At 43.7% G+C, this 20,367-nt stretch overlaps 1 protein-coding gene across 3 annotated transcripts in view; it reads right to left on the minus strand.

Moving 5' to 3' along the window:
* SNAP91 (synaptosome associated protein 91) overlaps positions 1–14,144 on the minus strand; it is a 71,765-nt gene extending 57,621 nt beyond the window's left edge. For 2 of the 3 annotated variants that reach the window (XR_012041384.1, XM_072855388.1), the window contains exons 1-2: positions 13,543–13,676; positions 12,750–12,908 (exon numbers count right to left, since the gene is read on the minus strand). Coding sequence is in view for 2 of the 3 variants with exons in the window: in XM_072855388.1 (XP_072711489.1) it covers positions 12,750–12,879 (130 nt within the window). In the remaining variant the exon portion in view is untranslated. Of the gene's footprint in view, positions 1–12,749; positions 12,909–13,542; positions 13,677–13,880 lie in introns of those variants that run through there. The other variant, XM_072855386.1, reaches the window with a different exon arrangement.
* Positions 14,145–20,367: the final 6,223 nt, after the last annotated feature.

Here is a 20,367-nt window from a genome sequence, read left to right on the forward strand (position 1 = left end):
ATAATAGAGCTGCCACCCAGAAGACTGGCTACACAAACTCTCTAGTACAAACATACTAAGGAAAGCAGCTTTTTAGCCTCACATGCATGAAGCCAGAACACTAAGCAAAGGGGAAAAGGCCCCATGGTCAAAGAATCCTGCCTGGTTTCTTCCCAACCAGAGCCACCACAGCTTTTTCAAGCAGCTTCACTGCAGCAAAAGCCTTAGTTATTAAGCATGGAATCTTTCCCCTGTCCAAAGTAGTAAGAAGCGCAGTCTTGAACCTCATTTGTACAGAATTCACTCACTTTGAATACCAAAGAATTTGTCTCAGGCAAGAATACAAGTTCAGCAAAGCAGGGGAAAGAGGAGAAATCACTGCTCTAATGTTCCTTTCCTCTCACCCAGAGACCCCATTCCACACTCTCACTCCACCCAAATCCTGCTCCACAAACAGCTCAACAGTTACATGTATTTTTCCGCTCAAAGACAAGAATTGAGCAGTTCTGCTTATGTCGATATGAAACATCAAGTAATTCTGGAGCTAGATGTGCCACTTATCTACTTTAGTCATTTACTGCAAATAGCAGCTGAGCCACAAATCACCATTGTACTACCTTTTTTGCACAGCTGTCAATAGTTTAAGATATAAAAAATGCCATTTGCATTTGGTGGACACCAAACAATGGTTATAAGGTTAAAATATAAAAGCAATTGTCTTGGAGAAATGCTATGGCATCTTAGATATCACATTCTAGGAGAGGCAGGAACATAGAAAAAACCCCACTAACATTACAAGTAGCATTCGTGTTAAGCATTTGACTGATAACTTTCTGCATAAAAAGAACTTTTATCCCACATGGCAAATCTCAGACCTCATTCTACAAGACACTTCTTTCAGCAGTTCCAACCTGGAAGCCTTAACCAAAATACACATTAATTTATAGAAGAAATATGAAACTGTGGCCATCGGCCAATCTTCTGCCAAGCCTTCAAACCATTTATTCAATTTCCTCTAAGGGGTAGAATTGTTCTCTCCATCCATGCAAGCATTAAAGCCACAGTCCCCTTGCATCCTCAGTCTTGCTGCATACAACAGAACAAGTTTAAAGGGGGTATATTGTTGCAAGACTATTGCCTAAAAGGAGAAAAGCCAGTAAGATCTAGTTAATTGACTACCGTAACTGGATAGCAGGATTCCAGCTGTGGCCTGTGATTACCCTTCCATAAGGGTGAACAACCCCTAACATTATCTGTTGGTTATATCAATTTGTAACTCTTATCACTTGGTTGTTTACTAGAATATCAGTAACAGGGTCAGGTGTGGCTTTTATCCAGAACAGCATAGCTACACTAGAAAAGTAAGGATTTCATGTTTTCCACAGCAGCATGGAGTCATTTACTGTAGTCTCTGCACCAGAGCATTTTCTAATCAGCCTTTACATGTTGGGCTGATCTTACACTCCAACCACATCTGGCAGAAAGTGGTAATCAACTGAGGCATGGTACATGAGCTATTTCAGTTCTGTGCTGCTGTTGGTTTTATTCCGAGAAGAATGAACCCTGGTTAGTGCTTTCCACCCCCAAATGATCTACGTTCCTCAGAAAACCATTTGTTTTTAATAAACTTGTAGAAGTGAAACTGTCACTAGCCTATCAGCTCTGCCCAGAACAGCAATTTGTAATCCACTACAAATCTGAATGAGACTGAAAATATACTGGAAGCAGCCTGATGTTTCAGGTGCACTGCTTGGCTGTAACACATTGGGAATACATAAAAAAATAGGGCGGGGATGGGACAATGTGAAAGCAACTTCAGTGACATGTTAATTAGCTACAGCCCATATGCTAGAAACAGGTCAGTTGAGTAGGCAGGCTCAGCAGCTGACACATCTAACTTTCAATATCCAGACCATGGTCTGTGTTTTTCCTACTGTCTCAGCCAGATTCTTCTAAAAGTCCTGCTATTTTGTCAGTGGATGTCATAGGACAACATAACCTTCAGTAGGGTCAGCCTGAAAAATAACTAAGCAAGGCCAGAGCCTATACACTCTGTTGAGCTGACAAGCCACCAGAAGCTTAGCATGGGTTGAAATTCTTAACTGGGAATGAAATGCCCACAACTATGCAGACAGTCCTGTTGAAAACATGAACATATCTGTAGGAAAAAGAAACCAGGTGTAATGCAAACCTGTCCATACAGTCAGTGCAACAGTATGACGTCCTAGAGGCATACTGAAGCAGTTGCAATTAAACAGCAAGCACTTTATAACACGGGTACAATCATTTCCATCCATTTTGTCTTTTATCTATAATGCAACAGAAAGACCATAAGAGTTCCTAAAACCAGACAGCTGCCTCATATGTGAATGCTGTGTCTTAAAACAGTTTTTTCACAAACGGACTGATATCCTTCATGATTAGATGGAGCTTTACTCTCTCCTTTCTTTTAAAAAAGAAATCAAACATGCAATTCCTTTATGTTCATTCCCCTGTACTACAGCAGTTAAACAAGAACCTTTTGCTTCTGCCACACAGACAGGTGAGTTTAAGTCTCAGAAATCTTTAAAAAACTAACATCAACTACCAGTAGACTTTACTCTTCAACATGAGCCTGCAGCCTTTCGTATACTGCAGATTTCTTGATGTTGCAAAAAAAAAAATCTGTTAAACTCAATGGAACATCCACCTGAGAGATGGAAGATGCAGTTTAGAACTAGTAACATTTAGAAAAAACTGACAGTAGTAAGTTTCTATCTAACAGTTCAAAGTCACCAATGCCTCTGGAAGATGTGTTTGCCACTGGCAGTGGAAGTCTCCTATGAAGCTGTTGATGAGTAGGGAAGTTGGAATCCATCACGCAGGCTCACATCCAGGCAGCAAAGCTTCACGCAGAGTCAGATCTCTAGACTGGAACACCCAGAAGTGTCAATTAAACTCCTAAGCATGCTATGGAGGTGAGTCTTGAAAGGTAGCGTCTCATAATACTGCCTAAGCAAATTCCAGTTTCCTGACAAATAAGAGGAAGTTCTTTAAACTCACCTATTCCAAACACAGCAAACTTTACCTGTTAATACTCTCGCCATTCACAAATAACAGAGCAATCTGAAGTTTAAATCAAGCTTAGCAAAACCAGACAGACTCTAAATGGCTTAGAATGAAAGATCAGATCAGAAAGTCACAGGCAAGGCTCACATATGAAAATAACGTTGTTTCAGATGCCACTAATGAAACATCACTCATAATAAAATTTACACATTTTCAAAACACTGACACACTAGATATGCTGACTTCCTCTGGCTTGCTGCCCCTTAGCAGAATGTATGTTCTCTTAAAATAGGTTTAGATGAAGCTATAAAACTTAGATTAAGAGCTACAGGCACAATAACTGCACTTTGGATTCCAGAGTCATGCAGCAAGATCCAAACCCAAGTCTCCATTTGAAAAGGTTAGGTTTTAAAACTTCAGGGCTGCTAAAGAACTGATGCAATGATATGTTAAAGCTTGCATCTATATTCGACCTCTACATAATGAGAAACAGCAGCCTTCAGAGCCAGGAAACAGGCCAGCTGGCTTCCCCGTTTCATACAAGTCCTACACTCTCTGAAACAAGAAGTGAAAGGCAGAGTCCTTTTAAAAACAGTTTCAACTCCCACTTAAGTGCATCTATGTGGGCTCTTCAATTATGCGTAAAGATGTATGCTCTAGCTAGTGCAGTCCTGCACTGTGGCAAGATAACCGATCACTGCCTTATTTTGAGGACCTTCCTCTAAACTTGTAAACTTGCATACATTTTAAGAATGTGGGCGACAAGTCAGCATGTTTTATTCATGCTTTGAGCAGTCATGTCTTCCTCTCACTTCTATGGAGGACCATTTTAGAACATTCGGTAAACTATCAGAGAGACTTAAGAGATACAACAAACCTATGCCAGAGGCACTAGGAACCTGCCAGGCTCTGCAGGCTAACCGCTGACCATCTGCTGTGGAAGCACCCGCTGCCATTGTGTCATCCACACTCATGCCAAGCCAAGAGTCAGTTTGAAGTGATCGACTACGCTGCCAGTAGTCAAGCCACAGTCTTGTCCCACCTCTTTAGGACAAAGTTTAAGACACTTTCTTGAAAAGACATGTTATTTGGTCCTTTAAATATATGGTAGAACAATCTTAGCTCAAGCGGACACCAGACTCTCCAATCCACCCTTATCGGTGTTTCACATCTCAGCTATAACCTAATCTCCTAAATACTTAGAAACAACTAGCAAAGGACATTGCTTTCTTTTCATTCCTTCTTTGAGAAAGTAAAGCCACCCTGGCAAAGCACACAGCTCAACTGTTTTGTTAGAGCTTTGCAGCCCAACTACAACACAGGAGTTCCTGCCAACTTGCTTTCTACCTGTGGTAATTTTGCATATTGGCTTACAACCAAGAAAAGAGTTGACTGCCACGAGTCAGACCCAAGCTGCAGACACATCCTGTCAGCAACTTTCAGATCTCAGTACATATGAGAGGCAGGGTGTGCTTTCTTGGTGGCTTTCAAGCATGATCATGCCTATGTACTCACAAAATCTCCTCTACAAGAAATATCATAACACATTTGAGTTTTATCAATAGCTAGAAAAAACAGACTCTAGGAAAAGCAACCGACTGACACAGCGCCTCAGCCTAAATGGCCAGAGCACAGATTACATAAATACACAACATTAGCATGACACCAGGACTTTTCAGCATCCAATACCTTTCATTAAACTAAGTTAAGATACAGATATAATCTAAAACAAAGCATGAGATCGCATTATCGTGGGCAGGGAGGAGGAACAGAGGGTACTTAGACTTGGTTCGTCCAGAAGTCGGTGGTAATACAGTGTACTGCCATTTCCTATACTGTGCCTACGACTAAGCTGCAAGCCTCAGACGCCCAGTGGATGCACCAATTTGCCAGCAGCCTAGAAAACACTGTTCTAGTATTCCACCTACATTCACAGCGATGTTTCAAGGCTGATGTCCAATACCATTTGTGGCACTAGTCCAGATTGCCAGTATATTCCCTCTCCTAGTGGACTACACTCTCAACTGCTTCAGCAAACGTGTTTCACAACCTAAAGAGAAGAATTTTTTTATGAGCGCAAGCAGCTTACTGGCTACCAGCTATGACTGTTGAATATATCTCTGAGCCCACCCTTCCAAAACTTGTTTTGTATTGATCTTCAGTGTTTTCAAGCAGCTCTTCAGAAGTAAACATGATCAAACTAGCAAGATTAAAAGTATTCAAAACAGTTTTAAAGGTCTAGCATGCAGTTTGCAAGACTCCAGAAAAAGCAGACTTAATCATACTCCGCAAAGTGACAAGCTAGCCTCTGCCAAGTATTCCGATTGCCCTCTAGCAATTGCCAACATCTGGTTTATTCAGGTTTTATTTAAGCCACCAAGCTCTCATACAAGCAAAATTTTGGCCAGTATGAAAATCATGCAACCATGCCGAGTCTGATGGGGTGGGATACTCTAATAGCAACTTACCAATAAAGCTTCACACTGCAATCTTGCTGGCACTGCTGACTCAGGGGAACAAAAGTACTGCTGCAAACCCTGTGCTACAGATCACTGCCTGCAAATCTACTAGGAAGGCTTCTTCTATCATATCATTTCGTTTGAGTTCAGGGTTCAGCCCCATGCTAGATGACCCATTCTTTCAGCACACTAGATGTCCTGTGCTGCGATTCAGACCCTGATTTCCTGGCTTGCTTTATTCCTTGCTTTTTAGTTTTCATGGTATTTGAAACCCCTCTCTCCAAACCAGGCAGAATATTGCTCCTAATCTGCATGCCATGTGTGGAAGTTTGGAGAGTCAAGATTCATCAGACACTCATTGGTGAGACTACTGTATTTTCCCTAGGCACACACCAGAACTTGTGCTTTTCCACCCTTACCTGCATCCTGATCTATGCCTTGAAAAGAAGCTCCAAAAAGGAACAGGGCATGTTAACTTAATGATACTGTTTGGTACCACTGACTCATCTTTAGACTATAGTAAGACTAAGGGAAGGGATATAATGTCACACCCCCTCATTTTTCCCCACCCCCAGAAACAGTGGAGCCAGCTCCTTCAGCAAGACCGTATGTCCACAGCTGACTGAGGAAGGTCTCTCCCTTTTCTTTTCTTTGGGGGCAGGGGGTATATTGGCAGCACGTGGCAAGGTTTTGGTAGCAGAGGGGGATGCTACGGCTCTGACCTCTGAGAATAGGGGTCTCTTCCACAGGCTGCAGGGGATATCATTCATATCTATCATATCATTTAGTTTGAGTTCAGGGTTCAGAAAGGTTCCACCTCTGACCTTGGTGCTCCCTCTGCCATTTCTCACTTTTTCCCCTCCTCTGCCTGTCCAGTGTTTTCAGGCCTTTCTTAAATACATTTTCCTGGAGGTGCCACAGGCTTGGTGGATGGACTCAGCTGTGTCCTGCAGTGGGTCCATTGTGGAATCTGCTGTGTCTGGCATGGAGCAAGCCCTGGTCTCTTCTCACAGAGGCCATTCCTGCAGCCAACACCTTGCCATGGACACCCAGTACCAGGGGGAAGTTAAGTAGGGTAGGAAGAGCGAAGTAGTCTCGAGTATTTTGAGCATTAGCAGAAAAATACTCGAGGCAGGTGTTGTAAAAATACAGTGTGCCTCTGATATATTACCATTTCTTCAGAAGTGGGGACTAAGAGGGCAGCAAATTCTCTTCTTTGGCTACCAATTTCTCCATCCAGCAATAAGCAGGGAAGATGAATAGCATCCAAAATACCGTATGCCCTTCAGAGTTATCCTGACTGCCATCTACTTTTAAGCACTTCAGAGGATCCTCCACAGGGCAGAAACACAGAAGCATGGACTGACCACACCAACAGAGCACTTCCTCGTAGACTTCACAGAATTCCTCACTAGTGGCAGAGGCCCAGGTAAGGCACACACAGACGGTGGAGGGTTTAAGAGCCAGGCTGGGAAATCAGAGGCACAGATCAAATCAAACTACAGGAAATCAAACTGCAGATTTTGTTGTTGTTGTTTAAAAGATGTTCAGTTGCTGCCACCCAAGATCTAAGGGAGTAACAATGAGACTTACGAAACATATTCAACTACTAAATAGAAGTGATTAGAACTATGACAGATGCTCACTGTCATACTGCCCATCTCATGCACTAGGGGCCTCAAAGAAAGGCATGGCTACTCCATTATCAAGGTCTACAATGGAAGTCAGTACAGCAAAAAGACCTGACTTGTCCCAGAATTTGTCATCCATGACCTTGACAAAGCATGTTTAACAGAAGGACCTTGATGACTACTGAAAACAGTCTAAGAATACATGCCTTCAGCTGAGGAAAAGCCAAGGGGAGGGAGGGTAGGACTAGTCAATCTAGCTTTATCAAGTTACACTGTTTGGATGAAAGAAAGTTTAATATTACACTGTCCACCCACTCTTCTGTTTCCTCATCTTCCCTTGCCTTAGGCATTGTACCATAAGACGACTTAAACACAGAACAGTTCAGATGCACAAGATCAAGTGATCCTGCCTATGTTTCAACCTTTGTATCTTAACATGAATTCAAACTTCTACCCTGCTTCAAACATATTTTGAAAAATTATTAGCTAGCTAAGTCTTAGCTTAATTAAAAGGGCAGCCTTCTCTTGGTACTACACATGCCTTAAAAACAGTATGGGGCTGGGAGGAACTGAAAGTTAATACCATTGAAATACTCAAGATGAACTAATCTAAAAAGCCTTCTTATTAGCTCCCCTTACCCAGGACAGACATTTCTACTCCTATTCAGAGACCTCCAAATGAAGTTAGTCTTCAATACTGTTTTGGGAAAGGACATGGAAGAAGCCCACAGAAACAGAGAGCTATTCAACATAGAGACTGATGACAAGTCCTTACACACACACACACAAAATAAATGTGCTAATCCAATATCCATTAATGAATTAAAGAAAATAATTGCTTGCTTGGATTTTTTCTTTTCAGGTATGAAAGAGATTCATTGGAGTGACAAGGAGTTGTTCACAATTTAGAATTCACCCCAGCTGTGACAACAAAAACCAAGACACTGTATTACAGCAGATCTTCAACGCTAACTTTTAAACAAAGTCAGTTCTCTCGTACATGGAAACTGTGACAAATTACTGCAATACAAGATACAGTGAGGCATACAAAAGTAGTTTCATTAGTAAAGTGTGAAGAATTAAGCCCAGTTTGTACAGGGACTCTGTTCTTGGCAATCTTCTTGAAGGTACTTCCACAGCGGTAAAAGACAGAGTGTCACCTGGACTGCAGAGCAATGCAGTACTTGTACGTCTGCGCTACTCCTGCTAGGAAAGGGCCCCAACTGCCAACAGACTTGGAACACTCCCCAAATCACTTAAACAGCAAACAACTTCTGAAACATGCATCCAAGTTAACCTGAACAGTGACTGAAGTCTAGCGACTCGAGATAGCTCCACTGACCCCCACCTCTCAAAAAAACCAGAGACAGACATATTCCTCAGGAATGAGCTAGAGGTTTCTAAGACTGACCTGTGGGATCTAGCAACTTCATCTTTACTGAGCCTAGAAAAAAAGCTTAACCCATTGCTTTTGGTCAACAGCCACTTCTGTTTCAAAACTAGAGACCATAGTGATTCAAACTTGTTAGGTCATTCCCACAGTTTGCAGGAGAAAGGCAAAACACTGCAGGAACAAAAGTGTCTGTATAAGCAAAATACTGACACCAGCCCTGCTGTTCAGTTACCAGCATGAATTAAACTATAAATTTCCTTTTAGAGCCTTTGTTTGCCAGCCACATACAAATATGCAAAGTTAGGCTTGGGATGGAAAGATGTTACTACAGATACACAGGTCATCTCCACAGCCACAGAAAATCGAGTCCTGATCTTCACCTGCTTTGTTTCCACACTTCATGAAAATCTCCCAGCTCTTGATCAGGCCTCCAGAAGGGCCTTCTACCTTATGAGAATTATTTTGAAGTAAGGAGGCACCACGTGGTCTTTTTAGAATACACACTCCAGAACTTCCTCCTGCTGCAAAGCAATTCACTCAACAAAATAAGTCAAGGAAAACCCCAGACATTTTCATCATTTTCAGAAGCAGGAACTTGTTATGACCAACTGCAGACGCAACAACCTCACTGGTTTCCAATTCACTTCCCTAAATGAAAGCTTGACAGTCCGTTTCTGAGATCCTTTATAAAAGGAGCTGAGTTCAGATCTACCTATTTTTGCCTCATCTATTACATGTTTTAACATTTGAAAGTCAAGTTATTTCCTGTCTCTGAAAGCTTCTCCCTGTTGATACCATCAGAGTCACTCACACCCGAGGCTGGTCGCTGGCTGGCTTTTACTTGCCCCACACAATTAAAACCCTCATTGAAGCCTTCACATATCTTTCAGAACAATTCTGGTAATGAAACTTCTATGCTGTGCAATAGGATTGCCCTCCCAGTTGAATTACCACAGCTCATATATCCGTAACATAGTCCATATAGCTCATTCGCCCACTCTGCAATGGCCCTTCTCACTGCAGCAAAATCAAGTTGCTAATCCCCACTTCTCCACAGAAATGCTTCCCTCACGTGCTGTATCTAATTGTAATTTATTTAACACAACATGGTTAGCTGAGGGAGGTAAAGTCACCACAATGATACGGCTTCAAGACAACAAGTTTGTCAAGTCCAAAAGGGTCAGAGCTCTTAACGTGCCAACTGCAACGGCTTGCCCCATCCATCAGAGCATCCTAGATTTACATTCCTTTTCTCCCCACCGGGACTTGGGAAATGCATTTAATGCCATCTGGCACTCCTTCCCACAGCTGCTGGAAATTCACTAGTATGAGAGCTGGAATTGAAGAAAATGGTAAATCTTACTACCGAGTATACGACAGCAACCTAATCATACCTCAGTACTTCTTTACATGACAAGCCTGTGCAGCACCCAGAGTCCATGCCAAAGGACAGCCACTACGCAGCATCCATATTAAAGCCTGCACTTGTAAGCTACGCAAGTACAGAAAATCACAAAGGTAAACACTTAGCAGCTCAGCTTTTGTTCACAGAAAACATTGATTTTGTTCTCTCCTCCCTTCCTCACACACATGCACTCATACCCAAATCATGCTTTTTATTCCTCAGAGCAAATTCCTTCTAAGTAGTACTCACTAAAAAAACCTAAACCAACCAAAAAAAAAAAAAAGACACCCCACACCTTGTCACCTATCATCTCTCTAGAACCCTCTGGAACTATTATCTTCTGCAGAAAACATATTAGGACAGGCATCATTGTGTCCCATCCTCACAGGACTACTTAACTCATGTTAAATAGTTGATCTCCCCATTTAATTTACAAAGCCCATCTGCTAAGCAGGGCAGTGGAAGATAGGTTGTGTGACATGACACCTGGCTACTAAGACACTAAATAAAATTATGGAGTTCCCTAAGGACACGGAACCCCCACACCAATACTAGAACTACAGCTCTTCATAAAGCATCATTCCAACCATCGCTCTCTGGTACCTTAAGTTTTAATCGTCTAAATCCTTCACACCTTGACTCAAAACTTATCTTAAGGCATTAGCAAGTTTTACCTTTCATTCCCTTCTCCACGTCTTCAAATGCTACTTATCCAACTTGAAATGCAGTTGGCCACGTGGCTCAGATCTACCTCCACCTAGCAGTACCTCCTGCATGCATGGGGGCATTGCTCTTTCAGAGGATTAATTTTTAATTTACTCTCTCATTACAAATATAAGGCCCATTTTAACACTTGTTCACAAGATATACGTCAGAGTTCAAGGAAGTGCCTAACAATTCATAGCTCTGAGGAGATGCCTCAGGCTTAAGAGCTTGAGAATATTTGTTCTTCTAAAACATGAACTTGATTTTCATTTATAGTCCATAATTTTGAATGTGCATATCTCCACTGACAAGATTCTGCCTTTAATGACAACAGTGACTTAAACTCTCAACTGTTATATACAGCTTGGAAAATGGAAGGAAAAACAATCAAGGATGTATCTTCCCAGGAAATTATAATTTCTCTTCCTCTTGTGTGTCTTACATGCAGGTGGGTATGAAATTGCATGGAATGCTACTGGCTCAGTTTCTGAAGTAGTAATATTAGCAAACACAATCCCTTTCCAGACCTTAATACAGCACTGGTAAATTATTTCTACCTCACTTTAATCCTGCCTATTCCAGATAGTACTTTTATTTTATATATATATATATATATACACACACACACGTACATATATGTATGTGTGTGAATATATATATTAAAATATACACACAGAGACACAGCATGCTTTTAAACATGAGCTAGTCTTTTTTTTTTTAAGCTAAAGCTTCTAGTAAAAGATACAGTAGGACTGTCCAGACACAGCCTACAGATTAAGAAGTGTCGACAGCTACCAAACAGCAACATAGCAGACATCAATAACCAAGATTATTTTTTAAAAGATACAAGAAAAAAAGAGAGAATACATGATATCAAGACAGCCGATCTATTTAAATGATGGTTCAAACTCAAGTCAGTCTTCAACCAATGCCACTTATGTCAGCATCCCTTAGACATATATACAAGAATATTTAGATATACTGGAAGACCAACATGCTGTTTGCCACTTTATGGGTCAGCTATGAAGTCATTAGCACTGAAATGTGGAATTATTTTCCAGAAGTAATACTACCTCCTTTTAAGAAACACAGCATCATCAGAATTGTACTTACATGCACCTGCACCAGCATTACTTAGTAACAGCCAGCAGCCAAGAGACTGCTTGGTATAAAACCTGCTGATCTTTACTTGAAGTGCTTCTTACCATGTCCAAAAAAAAAAGGGGGGGGGGAAACACTTAATTTTAGACATTAAAACCTGCTGTTGATCTAGTGAGTGCAATGCTGGACAGAGTTACTACTGGTAAACAAGGCCAATTAACATCATGCAATTGAATTCTTTCACCGTTCTACTCCTTGGTGTCTCCAAGCAGGGACTGACAGTTGAGTGGGTTGAAAAGAAGTAAAATTGTCAAGACAAAATATCACTAGCTCATTGTTTTTTCAGAAACGTTTTGACTTCAACCTTGCTTCATGCATTAACTAGCTAATGCCAGTCCAGAATAGACCATAAATCTATGAGACAAAGCCACCAGCCATCTTCAATGACACATGATGCAAACCATCAGGCAGCTCATGAAGTTGCTCTCTGATATTTGCGGCCTCAGCAACAGTCCTTAAACTCTCCAAAGGCTGTCCTAATCTATAGCGTAGCATTACCCAAGTGCCTTGCCATTCAAACATGCCACCATCTAAACCTTCAGAAGTCTGCTGTGGAGACGGCCACGCTCCTACCGGTGCTTGGCCAGCTCCTGGCATAGCATTTATGTCTCTGCCTAGCTTAATCCTGACCAAAGCAGGCAGGGACAAGCGCGTGTCCATTTTGCCCTGTGCCCAATTCTCTCCCCTCTTTCCAAGCCCCTGATCCACAAGGCACGCTCTGCACTGCCTTCCTGGATAAAATGCAAGAGGTCATGAGGGGAAAAAAAAAAGAAAAAAAAATGGCCGAAAGAGCAGTATTATGCAAGAAGAGAAGAAATGCAATAATAACTCATCCTCTCCTGGAGATTTCTCGTAACTCTTACGGTTTGCAAGCTGGATTACAGCAAGCGCGACAGCCAGACGGCTCAGAGGCACGCTAAAGACCTCAGCCCCGGGTCTTCGCTGGGGAAACAAAAAGGGATGCTCACAGTCCAAGTGCTTTTTCTTGGGCCCCATCACTTCATGCGTGGTGGCTTTGCAGACGGCTCTGGCTACGGCTGATCCCGTAACGCTGTACTGAGCAGCTGCGATGCGATCTGTCAGCGTCTGACCCGACATCTTCGCTGGCGTGCCTGCTGCTGCCTGCTCTGCAGAGGCGGAAAACACGGGAGGGGAAGGGGAAAGTCCGGGTTTATCGCCGAGGGGAGGCGGGTGGGGAGGGCACGGCAGAGACACGCACACGCACGGACACACGCAGCCACACCACACGCACAATGGTCCTTCAGGCAGCCTGGCCCCTCCCGAGGCGCAGCCCCCCCGCCCCGTTGTGTAAGCCTTTGCCTCGCTAGAAGCCGCCCGGGGCAGAAATAAAGGGTATTTCAGACGCTGCAGGGAGAGGATGAAGGGGAAGTAACGATGGCAGCAGAAGGAGGCTGCACACAAATAACGTACGAGCCCCCGGGAAGGGGGGAAAGGACCCCCCCCACCACCACCTGCCCCGGCAGCGCCCACCCCCGAGCCGGCCCGCGGGGGAGCCGCCGCCGCGCCCCGGCCCCGCCGCAGCGCCCGCCCCGCCGCCTCCCCGGTGGGAGATTATGGCACCGTTGCGCCATGTTATGCCCTCCCGGTGCCTCCCCCCACCGCCACCCCCTGGCCCCGATGGGGACCCCCCCCGCGCCGGGAAACGGGGCGCCGCTGGATGCGGCGGCGCCCAGCGCCATGCAGCAGCCCGGGACGACGCGGCGGGGGGAGAAGAGGATGAAGCGGGCGCCGGCGGCCGACCTGTCAGTGCGTCCTTCCCTCCCGTCCTCCTGCCGCCGCCGCTCCGGGGAGGGCACCGCCGCCTCCCGCCGCGACCGCTCCCCGGCCCGGCCCGCCGCGCTGCCCGCTGGCGAGGCGCCCCGCGGCGCAGCAGTCGTGTGTCCCCCCCCGGCCCTTCCCCCGGCCCGGTAGCCCCAGGTGCGGGGCGGGCTGCCCCCTCCCGCCGCCGCCGCCGCCGCCGCCGCCGGGGATGCGCTGGGCGTCCACGCCCGGGAGCCGCCGCTGCTATTTCCAGCCGGCGGCTTAATCCTCCCGCAGCCTAATCCCCGCGCTACTGCCGCAGCAGCGCCGCCCCCTACCCCGGTGCAGAGGGCGGGACGGAGCGGAGCGGAGCCGCGCGGCGCTGGCGCTGCCGTTGCCGCCGCAGGTTGGTGGCCCGGCGCAGTCAGGTGACCCGGTGCGGTGCGGCCGGGCCTGGCCGGGCCGCCCGGTACCGCGGGGCAGAGCCCCCCGCCCCGCCGCGCCTCTTAAAGGGGACGCCGCGGCCCGCGCGCTAGGTGTGCGGTGCGGCGAGGCGCGGCCCGGGCCGCCAGCCCACGCCCCGCTCGCCTCTCGCTTCCCGGGGGCGGCGGCGGGGGCGGTCGGCCGGAGCCGCTCCCACGCGGGCGCCGTCTGGGGGAGCCCGGTGGGGATCCGCGGGGCCCGGAGGCTGGGGCGAGCCGAAGCCACTGAGGCTCCCCCTGCCTGCAGTGTGGTCCTGCCATTAAGGCTTATAATAATACATCGAGGGATGCCAAAACTGCACATACACTAGATCTCTCCAGAACCTCTTTATGAGGTTGTTGTTGTTGTCACCAAAGATATCTGAAATATGTCCCCGGAAGGGTTTTCTTTCCGTTATCTAAGATATCCTAAAGGTCTTGGTTACGACACGGGGCTACGCTAGGGAGGATATATTGCCCCAATTTTATTCTGTAATTGAAGCCTAACGGAGTGATCTGTGGAGTATTGAGAGATGTGGTGTACATATATTACCATAAATTGGCTGAACTTAGTTTTGGAGTAAAGTGATTTAAGTGGGTGGGGACTAAATGAAATGGTACTGGTAGCAATTACTTTGAGCTGCCGTTAGAACAAATTTCAGAAGACGATGTAAGTGTGTGTTATTAATTAGCTGAAGAAAACAGTATGTACAGTCAGTATTGAAGATTTGTGCATATGAAGTGATAACTGGGTTGTGTTGCATACAAAGACACACGGCACCATTTTCATTTATTACGCCAGGAGCAGAATACTGACGAGGGGTTGTGGTCTGTGACAGTATGAAACAGCAGCTTTTTTACTACTACTTTTTTTTTTTTTTTTTTACCTAACAACCAAGAGATTTTAAAGTCCTAGGTAGCCTGAAAGCTTGGGAGTCCTGTTAAAACAACACTCAAACTTCAAGTTACCGTTTCTATGGAAAATCTCTTCCAAAATAACTGTTCAAATGGTGCTTGTGTCCATTGCAGAAATGGGTTCACATTTTCAGGCTTTCGATATTGGTTAAATCTCTTTCATTTCTGCAGAGCAGATAGAGACGTTAGGATTTCAAGATTCAAATGTTTTCTCAAATGCAGTGTTTGAATATGGAGAGGGATTTAATGTCAAAAAAAGACGTAAAGCATATGTTACTAACTGTTAGCAATAAGCGTTAGGGGTCTGCAAACTTTGAATGTTCCCATAAGTGAGACTCTCATATTCCAATAATGAGAACATGTATTACCACAGTGTCCATGCCTGTCAGCTCTATTCAGTAATGAATGGCAAATGAATAAATGCTGGTGTCGCACAGAAAGATAATATAACACCGTGTTCTTTAGCATTGCTATAGTCTACTGTTCAAGTACAGACAAATTTTAGTAATATTTAGAAGTCGTGTTTCATTTACACAGAAATATTAACTTCCATTCCTAGAAACTCATTATTAATGGGGTGATTTGGGGAGCCAGAAGCACGTCTTAGCAGAGGCACACACACAGTTTTCCCTCTGTACTTCACGGTCAGTTATTGGGTTCATAGTGCCAATTGATTTCAGAGGAAAGAAACAGCTGGGATCTACAGATACTTCATGTTCCACTACTGGCATTAAGAGTGACTCTGAACTCTTCTTGGTAGTACTGACAGGAGTTTAGAGTGGCTTGACTTTCAAAAAGACAGGAGGCTTCTTTTTAACTGGTACATTATAGAAGAAAAAAAATATACAAACTGTTTTGGAATTTGCTGATTTCACCCAGCAGAAATTTAGAGTAGCTTTACTTGCCACAAGCAAGATAGTTTTCAACTTTATGCTAGGCAAAGTATTTAATTAGTGATGCAACTTTTTATTAATGTCTAGTGTACATCTTCTGAACCAATTTTAATGTGAAGATCTGGACACTTTCTGAACCAATCCGTATTGTTATCAGCAGTTTCTGTCACTGAAATTCTCGTCTGTGTCATTTTTTGTGATTGTTAATACTCAGCTCATTTTATATCTTCATATTGTCAAAATATTTAACCAAAAGATAAGTTAGACAATTTGTACTATTGCCTTAAAATTTATGTGTTGCAAACTGAATTTAAATGCAAAGAATAAAGAGATCCTCCAGTATTTTGGTTATAAGCCAGCAGGTTGCTAAGTCATGAGCTGGAGTATGCAAAAGGAACGCATTGCAAGATTACAATTACAGAAGCATTTCTCAGATGTTAATTTATCTCCCATTACTTGCATATTCAGCAACAAATAACCAGTGTCATGAATATAAACCACTGTGAAAATTTGTCTTATTTACATCTGTATCGTGTTTGCTCCGTACTGCTCTACATGGGGCTCCTCTATTTCTTCTTAAAGTTGGTGGATGGACTTCCATTGACTACCGCATACAGAGATTTTGTTGAGCAAAACCAGGATCTCTTGACCCTGTGGGGTTCAAGAGGTATTTCAGACAAATCTCATTCTTGACAAGCATGTTGTCTGAATTTTTGGTGCATGATGATCTTTCTGAAAACCCAAGGTGCTTTAAGAGGGTGAGACAAGAAGAAGACATCAGTACTCTTAAAATTCAGAGTAAAGGAATGTGATCTGCTGAAGGTGCATTGCTTTTGGATTTAAAAACAGCCACTACCCAAAAAAATCCCCAACAACCCCATAAAACAGGAGGTCAGATTTTTAATAAAAGCCACACAGGAAATAGGAATCATCTTGAATAAGGAGAGACCATGGAGGGAGCTGCCCAGGCCTAAGTAGACAGGGGCTTGGGGTTGCCGTTTGACAAGGCAGTTTTAGACTCGGTCCTGAGAAGTTGCTTGGCGTGCTGCCTCTGTGAAACTCAGGTTCACAGCTTGTCTGGTGGGATGCACCGGGGGGTCTAGATGAGGGCCATATAAGCAGCTGGAAAGGGTTTCTTGCTGTTAAGAATAACCCAGAATTGTGGGTTTTTTCTTGACCGTACCTGTGCTTTCAACTTCATAATGAAGACCCTAAAGGAGAGAAGATCTATTAATGACAAGCTGAACGGCCATTTTGAGACAAATGCTCAAAGGTAATTCTTAACTGATTTTGAAACAAGAAAAAAGAGTTGGTCCGTGTTAATCTCACGTTCAGGCACCCACATGGAGGGAAGGAGGCATATCTAGAGGCTGATTCGTCACACCTCATACCTGAATTCTGCACCAGAGATGCCTGAGCCTTGGGTGAAGTAAAGCATGTAGGACTCTCTTTCCTGCACTTTAAGTTAGGGGTTTCTCACCATATTTCTGCTTTTTTTGTTTGTTTCCCAGTTTTTCCCCTCAGGTCTTCCAGTTCTTCAGCCAGCTTCCATGCCCTTTCCTCCTGCCTTCACAGCCGAGGCAGAGGTTCAGACCCCATCCTGTTTATGCCTGAGCCAGCATCATGCCCAGCGCTGTTGCTTTGCTTCTCCCTCTTGCTCTTAGGGCCAGTGGTACAAACAGAGCTCCTGGAGAGGCTGGCTGTAACCATAGTGATAGCAGCAGTCCTGAACAGATCTGTTTAGCTCTGGGAAGGGGGAAAAAAGGACTTTTCAGAGGAGGAGCAGCCTCCTGACTTTGCATCAGGTTGATGGAGATATGTAGGTAGCAGTATTCTCCCTCTATGGCACATGCAGCAGGAGTTGCAAAACACCAGTAGATACCCAAATCATGCAATATCCAGGAGTTTCTATGCTTCTGCTGTTAAATATAACCTCATCGCTTGGTCTTGTGCGGCTTCTGTCCGCAACAATTCATTCAGCCTCTGTACTCGCCCTCCTTAATGGCAGCTGTTCCAATAGTTCTTTTGGTTACTGTGATGAAAAGCACCAATGAGAAATTAAAGCAGGCTGTCAATTTTCCAGACAGAATGATGGCCCGAGAAGGATGTAGCCTGGATGTGCTCATACATCCCAAGTAGACTATTCATTAAATTTTGGGGGACCACTTGTATTACTGAATCTAAGAGAATAACAATACACAGTGGTAAGGTTACAGGCTAGGAGGTGTGAGTACGTACTCTACATCCCATAGGAGATGCCCTTTTTGTGTGTTTGAAGAACTTCAAAAAGTAAAAAGATAATTTAGATAAGGGAGAGAATTAATATGAGGGAGCAAGTTATACAAAGAATAGCTAACAGGCTCTTTTACGGGTCACTAAGCCATGTCAAACCGAGGTCACGTTCTGCAGAATATGGAGCAATTGGCATATTGCAGAGTTGATGATTACAGAAAGGTGGTAATTGGCACATGTGCTGTTCTGTACAGAGCAACCAGCTATGTTCCTTCCCCTTATCCAGCATGCTGGTTCCCACAAGGACAACTTTAAAATCTGCATAATCTTAGAGACCTCTGTTGACGGATGGACCCAGTCATCCACATCACAAGGATAACTTTTGCTGCTGGAGTAGCTTTTGGCTTGGGTCTGGCAGTAACACCAAGGTTAATAGACCAGAAATGGGACAGATGGACACACGTATCAGAAATGGGGCAAAAGTCCTGTAATCATGAAAGTCAGTACCTGTGAAACTCCTCATTATTTGGTATTGATTTTGGTCATTAATTATATAATCTTGGTAGAGCCTCCAATGCAAAAGTCTGGAGTTATGAAGTATATTGCACTTCCACAAAACAGGCTCAGGTTAGGCTTAAATTTGTCTTTTTTTTTTTACCTTTTCTTTTATACTGAGCACTAATCTTATTCTACAGATTTATTTAAACAAGTCTGTGTACCAAAAGCTACCTACCTTGCTGCTTCTATAGATAATGTGTATTCTAATATATTCCACGTAGAAATAGCAGCTTTGTATTGATATTAGACAGATGTGAGAATTAATTTAAGAAAGTCCGCAGGTCAGCTTAAATACAAATATTGAATATTCCGTTGAAGCTGCTAATAGCGGGAAGGGGAACATCTGTCAAACAATTTAGGTGAAGTCATGCTAGGCTTCACAGACATTAGCATGAAACAGATTTGCAGGAGTATACAGAAACAGATAATTTACTACTAGTTGACTTTTAAAATTTATTACTTGTTGACTAATTGACAGTCCTGTCTTTGAACACAAAGTAACTCTGAAGGCATTGATCACAGCTGCGTCATTTCCTCAAAGAGGGAAGGATGCTGCCTGAAATAAAGTCCAAATTTCATTTCTCCATGTGCCATAGAAATTGTGATCCATGGAACAGACAACAGACTTTTAACCTACCTTGGCTTTGTGGTCATTAAATTTTTCCATTCAAGCAAAACCAACTTTTTTTGGTAAAGGTGCATTATTTTGTTATTCATACTGACAAAGTGCCAGCATTTTTCTGTCAGTGGTGAATTGCTGTTGTATTAATAATTGCAATAATTGTACAATTGTAATAATTGTATTTTAATACAATAGTGGTTGTATCCTGGCTATGGCCGTCGTGTACAGAACCAGGGATGCTTCACTGACTGTCACTTGTCTGGCTTCTGTCTGCTCTGCCAGTGCAAGCAATATGCTGCTGTAGCTTACATTGAGGGGAAGCAGCACAAGTGGCACAAACTATGACTGAGAAGCAGTTAGCAATGATTTGCAAAGCAGAAAGCTTCTCTATATTCTTCCAAAAAGGAAAGGCTGTCAAGAGAAGGCAATTTCATTTCTTTGCTGTGCTAAATCAGTAAAGCATAGCTGCCGTCCTGAAGCCTAAGCCTGGTCTCTTACCTCCTTGTCTGGCTCTTGGCAGCAAATCTAGGTGGCAGATTGTCCATTTCTGCAAAAGGAGGGTGGCTGTTAAACAGTAACTTTAATGTGCTGAATACTTTTTGGTAAATTATGTGCATTTACAGCATGTTTTTGTTTTACATGTTGTCCAGTATCTGCTGGAGCTGATAAGGCAGAAGCTGTTAAGATAGTGTGCCTTCAGTCAAGGCCAGGAAGGACGACCCATCTCCTGTTCAAGAGCTCTGCCAGGTCACATGAACTATTTATTTGAGCTTTTCAGCATCCTGGAAGCAGGTTTTAACCAAATAAGAACTTGGTGTATTGTAGAAAGAAGTTGAACTACAAGGAAGAGGTTGCTGGGGTTCAGCGTAATGCATTTTGCTCATGGTCAGTGGAAGTGTGGTACCATCTAAACTTCAGGACTGAGCTTTTGACCACATACCACATGCCCCATCTACTGCTGCTCTAGGCTCGGAAATACACAGCTGTACAGTAAAGTGACAGCGAAGTATTGTCAAAGTCAGATAAGAAATTTCTGAAGTTATAATTTCAGTGACAGATTTGTTCAGCAGAGGTTCAATAGATGTCAGATACATGTCAAATAAAAGTAAAATTTTCAGCCCAGAGGGTAGAATACGTTTTAAGC

Source organism: Ciconia boyciana, chromosome 3 (genome assembly GCF_034638445.1).
Source record: "Ciconia boyciana chromosome 3, ASM3463844v1, whole genome shotgun sequence".
Lineage (NCBI taxonomy): Eukaryota > Metazoa > Chordata > Aves > Ciconiiformes > Ciconiidae > Ciconia > Ciconia boyciana.